Raw genomic sequence first — 9,119 nt, forward strand, 5'->3', positions numbered from 1 at the left:
AAAGAGTGAAGACCTGATTACTGCAACTGTGAATCCTGGGGTGTAGTACATTTTTTCACCTGATCCATATTCATACATTATGTTTTTGAAAGTGTACTTAAAAAACAACAACAACCCCTGTAGGTCTACACCTATAAAATCAAACATGAAGATGCCTAAACAGAAGGAAATATGTCTGTGGTTTCTTTGTGAGACAAGATTATCTTTCCTATAGCATTTTTGACCAGCATAGTTTCCCCCTCCCCCTTTAATTGTTTTCTAGCCAACAATCTTGCTACAGGTCTACCATTTTTATTTCCTTTCCCACAGATATTCCCCACAGTGTTATTCAGATCTTTCACTACTAGATGTGTGTCGTAAAACATTTATTTATCACGGGCCGTCAGCCATTTTCTCTTATCATCTTTCCCTGAGTTTTTGTGATACATTAGCAGACGGCTAGTTTCTGTAATAATTTAGACTCTCATATTTCCTCTGTTTTTCTTTAAATGGCTGTATAGTGAGATCACTTGTCCTCTGAAGTACACCAGGGAGCCTTCCCAAACTGTGGGGAAGTTTCTATCTGGGGTATCACTAATTTCAAAAAAAAGTTTTTATCTCTCTCTTTTTTTTTACCTTCCCCAAAACTTTTGGATTTCCCCCCCAAAATGGATTAAATCTCTAAACAGGACTGCTTTCCACATTCCTAAATTTAATCTATATTATAACCAAAGAATAATTTGCATATATAGCAGGACCAATACATGTTTTATTGTGGTAGTGTAGTGTAGTGGTTAAGTGCGTGGACTCTAATCTGGGAGAACCGGGTTTGATTCCCCACTCCTCCACTTGAAGCTGCTGGATGACCTTGGGCAAGCCATAGTTCCGACAAGAGCTGTCCTTGAAAGGGCAGATCTGGAAAGAGCTCTCTCAGCCCTACCTACGTCACAGGGTGTCTGTTATGGGGAGGAGAAGGGAAAGGAGTTTGTAAGCCACTCTGAGACTCTGAGTGAAGGGCGGGGTATAAATCCAATCTCCTCCTCTTCCTCCTCCTCCTTTTTCTAGGGAAATTGAACTTAATATGAAATCTATTCTTGAATATGTATCATGGAGAAAAGAGTAAAAAGAATAGACCCTTTCTAAGGGACAACTCAGGCTAAACATATTCAACAACTGCTTCTGTACTACGCAGTCTTGTAACAAAGAAGGTGCACACTGATGTAAAGACTTTTCCTTGGATATATCCAATGCTCTGGCAAACAAATGCTGTCAGTTTAGTATCTAATCTTAATTTCACTGCATTCATAAATTTTGTCAATGGACTGGCGCTAATGTCCACAAGGGAACAAATGTTTGGGTCAATTTAGTATCTAATCTTAGTTTCCTTGCATTCATCGCTTTTGACAATGGACCCTTAGAAGTCACTGTATTTCTACTTTTTACAGATATGCCCTGCGGTGAGACTATATTTCAGTCAAATCAGGTCACGTTGTGGCCAGACGTCATCGACTTCTGGATGAATGGAAGGGCGTATTTCAAGTATGGCACCGGGGCCACAGACCCCAGAAAAAACATCTTTGCCTACACTCAGGTATGAACCCAGCAAAGGTCATCCAGCCGAATGATCCCCCCCCCCAAAAAACAGACCGAAATGGGTTTAGATAATCCACTTCATCCAATGCCTCAAATTACAAAGCCATCATTTGCTTGGGCATGAATAAGGAGATATTTGCCGCAGGCTAAGTCAGACCTCGCCACATTGATCCATGCAACAGTCACCTCCAGACTGGACTACTGTAATGCGCTTTACGTAGGGCCACCCTTGGAAACTGCAGGTGGTCCAGAATGCAGCTGCTAGGTTGCTGACTGGAACATCATGGTCAGCTCATATCACTCCAATTCTGCAAAAGCTGCACTGGCTACCAGTTAGTCTCCAGGTCCGATCCAAGGTGTTGGAGTTGACCTTTAAAGCCCTTAATAGTCTGGGACCCTCATACCTATGGGACTACCACTCCTGTTATAGCCCCCCATGCTCCATTCAGTCATTGTCTACGGGCCTCTTGCAGGTGCCTGGCCCTAGGATGGCTTGTTTAGCTGTCACCGGAAGAAGGGCCTTCTAAGTTGTGGCCCCTACCCTGTGGAATGCACTTTTGGATGACACTTGGGCCCTGCTAGACCTGTTCAGTTTCTACAGGGCATGCAAAGCTGGTTGTTTAGGTTGACCTTTGGAGAGTAACCACATGTTTGGCCTGTTTTAATAGTGGTATGGTGATGGCCATGTATTTTGATATTCTAATATTCTAACATTTTAATGTTAATATTTTATATTGTTATTTTTTAATATATTGTTTTTACCGTATTGGTTTTAATGTTGGAAGTTGCCATGAGACCCTTCAGGTGAGCGGCACCTAAAATAATCGAAATAAATAAATAAATAGGCTACTCAAGGCGCTCAAGTCAAAAGATGGCATCTTCCGGTGAGGTTTCACAGCCTCGTCTTTCCAGGTTGTTCAGTTTGTTCAGGTCCAGGAAGGGCTCCCCCCCACCAGAGGGCCTTCACAACTCCATCAGTCAAGATAGGTGGAGATCTTCCCTCTGTTAAGGATAAATTAACTACTCCTGAAACCCCATCAGTCAATCCCGACCAGCGAGGTATCATAAACCAAGTTGAAAATAGTTGAGCAATGATGAAGCAGGCCACACTACTTTAAGCAAGTTAGTGATCTGATCTTACATAAGAACATCAAAAGAGCCCTGCTGGATTGGACCAGTGGTCTACCTAGTCCAGCATCCCGTCTCACACAGTGGCCAAACAGTTACTCTGCATGGCCAACAAGAGGGCAGAGAGGCCGAGGCCTTCATAAGAACATCAGAAGAGCCCTGCTGGATTGGACCAGTGGTCTACCTAGTCCAGCATCCCGTCTCACACAGTGGCCGAACAGTTACACTGGATGGTCAACCAGAGGGCAGAGAGGCCGTGGCCTTCATAAGAACATCAGAAGAGCCCTGCTGGATCGGAACAGTGGTCTACCTAGTCCAGCATCCCGTCTCACACAGGAGCCAACCAGTTACTCTGGAGGGCCAACAAGAGGGCAGAGAGGCCAAGGCCGTCCCCTGATATCCCTCCTGGCTTTGAGATTCAGAGGATTAGTGCCTCTGAATGTGGAGGTACCCCTCAGTCACCATGGCTAGAAGCCATTGATAGACTTATCCTTCATGAATCTATCTTCGAGCCACAGGAAATGAGATTTATCTACGCAACTGTGGACACTGAGCTCTGCTAAAAATTTGACACTGACCAGTCAAATTAGTGATATCTAAGTAGGGTTCCCATTTCCCAGGCAGGGTGGGGGATCCCCCGCTTTTTAGGGCTTCTTCCCACTGCTGGCCAGCGGGGAAAGCCCACCCCCAAACAGTGATGTTGCACAGTGACGTGCCCAACACAATGATGTCATATAGAAGTGATGTCATGATGTTGGGGCATAGCACAGCAACACTCTGGTTTTGGGGCAAAACTCTATGGTCTGACCCTGATTTTACCATAAAGCTTTGCCTTCAAACCAGTGTGTCACCATGTGATGTCCCCAATGCGATGATGTCACTTCTGCATGACGTCATCATGTTGGGGATGTTGCTGAGTGACATTGCTGTTTGGGGGCGGAGCCCTGTCCCACTCCTTGGAAGGCTCCCTCCCAGGCCCCCCCGTTGGCACATCACGGAGACCTGGCTACCCTATATCTATGGGACTAACTAGTTTATACCTCCCGCCTACCTGACTTGTGACAGATGTTAAACTGAGGAACCAATATTCTCAGATTTAGTGGGGCCTGATTCAGCTCAGGAGTGGGGCATGGGGGATGGCATCCATCTAAGCCTCCATCTCCAGATGGGCAAGGGTTGTGTTCAATAGTCAGCCCGTGACGCAAGAAGCACCTTAACTCTAATTCTATGGAACTGGGCCCGCAGTTTCAACAAAACCAAGCCTATGACCTGTTTTAATGCATGCCATCTGTTCCGGGACCGTCCGATGGTTGTCATAGAGGCCATGAAGTTCTGAGCCATACCAGAACGAGGGGCCTCAGCATGGATGTTGAGAAGCCCCAAACTGAAAGCCTAGGAGATCTCAACAGAACCAGTTTGGTGCCATGGTTAAGAGCACAGACTCTAATCTGGGAGAACCGGGTTTGATTCCCCACTCCTCCACATGCAGCTGATGGTGTGATCTTGGGTCAGTTACAAGTTCTGTCAGAGCTGTTCTCTCAAGGACAGTTCTCGGGAGAGCTCTCTCAGCCCCACCTACCTCACAGGTTGTCTGTTGTGGGGAAGGGAATGGAAATAGATTGTAAGCCGCTCTGAGACTCCTTCAGGTAGTGAAGGGCGGGGTATAAATCCAATCTCTTCTTCTTCAAATCTGAGACCACTTATTTTTTTTCCAATAACATTTTATTAGTAGAATACAAGAATATTGATGAAACATAACAATCAAATGCTTACGACATTAGCAAAGTACATAATGATCTAAAGAAAAGTTAAACATTTTAACCCGTACAATATGAATTAAAAAAAAATGTAAGCATTGAAAAATGATGTATAATTCAATAAACTTTTGAACAAAATAACTTGCTTTTACAATGTATTTTAATTAAAGCCTGTTCTGTTTGATGTTATTAACTCAGTAAAGTGCCTTCTGCCATCTAAACTATCAATAGGCATTCAATAGCAGATCTAACAATGCGAAAAACAAAGTGCAACTTATAGACCATAAACAATTTACCGTGAGGATATAAATAGTTTGCTATATCTATGTTGTTTCAGTTAACAATATTCATTTGAACCATATATAAGTCATTATATCCATTTAATATAGTTATTCCAGGATGCTGAGATGAATTTTTCTTCGGATAGGGCTTCTAGAATTGGAAACCATTTAGCTTCGAACCCAAAATGTGCAATGTTCCCTATAGGTCAGGTAGGACCTGCAGGGGTGGTGGCAGAAAGTGTTGTCTAGTTGCAGCCGACTTATGGCGGCACCTTGGGGCAGGCCCATAGCCAGGATTTTTTTATGTTGGGGGGCATTTAAATTTCTTAGGGGGCACTGGATAATGAAATTAATCTGGGGGGAGAAGGCCGTGATGTCCTGGGCTGGATGGGAAGTCAGGGGGGGCCTTGCCAATAAGTCAGGGGGCCTAGCCCCGAGATGCCCCACTGTAGCTACGGGCCTGCCTTGGGGTTTTCAAGGCAAGAGACATCCAGAGGTGGTTTGCCATGGACTGCCTCTATGTAGCAACTTCTTTGTGGTCTCTCATCCAAATAGCAATCAGGGCCGACCCCGTCTAGTGTCTGATATCTGACGAGATCGAGCTATCGTGGGCCGTTCAGGTCATGACTGGATGCAGTCCAATGCAGGGGTACATGAACCGAATTTCTAATATCGCCCCTGTCTCCAACATCGGGTACAAACACTCAGAGTTGGAGCTGTGCTTGACCGAGCATCTAGAGAATAGGTTAGAACATTAGACCACTGAGAGTCGCCTTTCTCTAATTCAGTGCTCTCCCCCCCCCTTATCTTCACAGATTATTTGGTATAACTCACACATCATCGGATGTGCAGTTGGTCATTGCCCAGAAAGTACTTTCCCTTTTGCGTACATATGCCACTACTGCCCAGGGTAAGTCTAAAGTCTTTTTAAGATGTCCCTAATTCACCCTGTTCTGGAGTTCTGCACACCGTCTGAGGCTGTGGTCAGACTGGCGGATTGGTGTGGTTTGGGCACACCACTAATGAATCCATCGCAATTTGTGATGGAGATTTTCTCTCAGACTCCCACCTGGATCCAGCCTCGCCATGCGCTTCATTCATGGTTGACCTTTCAGATTAGTGCTGCAGGTCAACCACGGAGCTCGTGGCCTGGTCTTATTTCTATTTAAAAAAATTAACAACTTTGACAATTTTTTTGAGAACATTTCTTGCACGTGCCACGTGCGCACATGCGCACATGCTCTACCATTTTAAAAACAAGGTATGGCAAAACCAGGACTAAAGGTTCACACTTCCGAACCAGTTTGAGCATGCACCGGGGCACTGGTCAATTTCACACTATTTGCTGCGCGGCCACATTTTGACCCGCAGCTCCCCCCGATTTCCCCCCATCTCTTCTTGATCCCTGTTTTTTTGAGATCGAGAAGATGGGGGGGGGTATTGGGGGAGATGTGGGTCAAAATGCGGCCGCACAGCTAATAGTGTGAAATTGACCAATGCAAGTGGGGGAAACAGAAGAGTGAGGGCGGCACAGCTTCTTGTGGAGAATCGGTCACACTTTATATCTGAAGACAAAAATGACATTAATTTATTTGAAATGCCTTGCTAGCAGCCACAGTGTATGCTATTCACAGGACTTCCAGCATTTAGATTTGTGGCTGACTTCCAGTGATGCCATTCAGGTCTTTTGGTTTTCTCTCATTCAGGCTTTTTTATTTATTTATATTTATTTATACATTTATTTGCTTTATTTATATGCTGTCAGTTTGGTATCGTGGTTAGGGGTGGCAGACTGTAATCAGGAGACCAGCTGGGTGACCTTGGGTCAGTCACAGTTCTCTCAGAGCTGTCCTGTTAAGAGCAGTTCTCTCAGGAAGGAATTTTCTCCAGGACAATTAAGCCAGGGCTCCTGGAGGGTAGGTTTTTTTTTGCCCTCTTCTGGGCATAAAGCAGGGGTCACTGGGGTGTGTGGGGGGAGGTAGTTGTGAATTTTCTGCATTGTGCAGGGGGTTGGACTCAATGACCTTGGAGGTCCCTTCCAACTCTAAGATTCTATCAAAATCAAACTCCATGGTATCTTTAGAACCTTTATGAACCATACTTGGATGCTAACATAACAAAGTCTGAGTCTTGTGACACCTTTAAGACCAAAATTTTTTTATTCAAAGTATAAGCTTTCGTGGGCAAGCATACTTCATCTGAGGAAGCGTGCTTTGCACACGAAAGCTTATACTTTGAATAAAGCTTTGTTGGCCTTACAGGTGCCCCTGGATTCAAACCTTGCTCTGCTGAATCAGACCAACATGGCTACCACACCTGAATCTTTCTTCTTGGATGCTAACATACACAGCGTTGCTCTGTAATTTCAGAGGGAACCTCATGTCCAAAATGGCAAAACCCTACAAAGAAGGCCCGTCTTGTGGAGACTGCCCTAAGGCCTGCGAGGATAAACTCTGCAGTAAGTTACTGTCGATAACAATCAACTTCTCTTGATACAATCAACTTCTCTTGATAATTTATGTACGATTCATTCAGAAGGACCGATTTCACACAAGAGCTGCACTGCGGTTGCACCTCCTTTTGCCCCACTTCTATTGCTCAATTTCCCACTCGAAGCTGTGCGGCCGCATTTTGACCCACAGCTTGCCCCGATTTTCCCTGCGGTTTCGTGATCTTGTTTTTTGAGGATCACGAAACTGCAGGGAAAATTGGTCGAAGCTGCGCGTCAAAATGCGGCCGCGCGGCTTCGAGTGGGAAATTGACCAATAGAAGCGGGGCAAAGGGAGGCGCGACCACGGTGCAGCTCTTGTGTGAAATTGGTCGTGGTGTCTTCAGAATCTGTGGAAAATCTCACCCCTCCCCACTGCTTATTATAGACTAATCGCTCCCCAAAGTTAGTGTTACGATGCAAGCTTTGCTTTGCAATTCTTTGGCGAGAGAAGCCCACAATTTAGGAAGCTCGGCTGCTTGGCAATTTGCATAATGAACCACCCCTCAGTTCATGACTGAGGCCTCTTGAGAGGATCCTAATAAGACCGAAATAAGCACGGAAGGAGTGGGCTTTCCGTCCAGAGGGCTCAATTGATAATTTTTAAAAAAGGATCACTTCAATCGAGCTGAGAAGTTGGGTTTCTAACATTGGGTTGGGGAAATTCTTGGAGATTTTTATTTGGGGGGGGGACTTAGGGAGGGCAGGCTCTGGGGAATGGAGGGACCTCAGTGGGGTATAACACTAGGGCGGCCAGCAATGCTCCCTCTAAGATGTGGGGTCTTGTAAGCAAAAATTCTACTTTGCGAGCTACTGGCGTGAAAGTTGTGAGCGAGCGATTTGGCCGCTGCATACATTAGTTTGCTCTGGAGGCCCTCCTTCCTGAGCTCAGGCAAAAATGTGTGAGCCGGAGGCTAAAAAACTGTGAGCCAGCTCACGCGAACTCAGCTTAGAGGGAACACAGGTTGCCAGGTCTGGTAACCATAGAGTTTTTCCTCAAATGGTAGAGCGTCCCCCCACAACGTGCCCGACATGATGACATCACCTCCAGGTGACGTCACCGTGCCGGGCACATTGGTGCGGATGGGGCTTTTTGGGGATGGGGTTCCCCACCGGGCAGCTCAGTGCTGGTGGATTGGGGCCCCCCCAAAGTGGGTAAACCCCCACCCCCATAGGGGGGAATGGCAATCTTATATAACAACACCATAGAATCCACCTTCCAAAGCAGCCATTTTTCCTTTATGGGAATTGATCTCTATAGTCTTGAGGTTAGTTGTCATCCTGGGAGACCTCCAGAACCCAATCTGCAGGTCGTCAGCAACCCCGCCTAGAAACAAACAGGAAGTCAGTGTAGTTGAGCCATCACATTTCAGTAATATCTGACCTCTCCCTTGATCCTGCTTGTATCAGCACGACGGTTTTCTGTTCTGGATACAACTTCTCAGCATTTTCAAGGATAGCCTCAAACAATGCTCCCTCTAAGCTGCGGAGTCTCATGAGCAAAATTTCTGCTTTGTGAGCTACTGGCATTAAAGTCGTCAGCGAGCGATTTGGCTACTGCATAAATTAGTTTGCTCCGGAGCCATCCTTTGCTCTGGAGCCAGTTTGGTGTAGTGGTTAAGTGTGCGGACTCTAATCTTTGAGAACTGGGTTTAATTCCCCACTCCTCCACTTGCACATGGCTGGATGACCTTGGGCGAGCCATAGTTCTGATAAGAGCTGTTCTTGAAAAAGAGCAGTTTCTCTCTCTCAGCCCCACCTACCTCACAGGGTGTCTGTTGTGGGGAGGGGAAGGGAAAGGAGTTTGTAAGCCGCTCTGAGACACCTTTGGGTAGTGAAGGGCGGGGTATAAATCCAATCTCCTCCTCCTCCTCCTCCTCCTCCTCCTCCTCC

General features: G+C 45.9%; 1 protein-coding gene across 1 annotated transcript in view; it reads left to right on the plus strand.

The window, feature by feature from the left end:
- The first annotated feature begins 1,426 nt into the window (after positions 1-1,426).
- Positions 1,427-9,119, plus strand: part of LOC107110453 (cysteine-rich venom protein Cau1-like) — a 10,256-nt gene continuing 2,563 nt past the window's right edge. The window contains exons 1-3 of the mRNA XM_015411239.1: positions 1,427-1,570; positions 5,554-5,648; positions 7,108-7,196. Of these exons, the coding sequence (XP_015266725.1) occupies positions 1,427-1,570; positions 5,554-5,648; positions 7,108-7,196 (328 nt within the window). The remainder of the gene's footprint in view (positions 1,571-5,553; positions 5,649-7,107; positions 7,197-9,119) is intronic.

Source organism: Gekko japonicus, unplaced genomic scaffold (genome assembly GCF_001447785.1).
Source record: "Gekko japonicus isolate JY-2015 unplaced genomic scaffold, Gekko_japonicus_V1.1 scaffold1595, whole genome shotgun sequence".
NCBI classification, from domain to species: Eukaryota; Metazoa; Chordata; class Lepidosauria; order Squamata; family Gekkonidae; genus Gekko; species Gekko japonicus.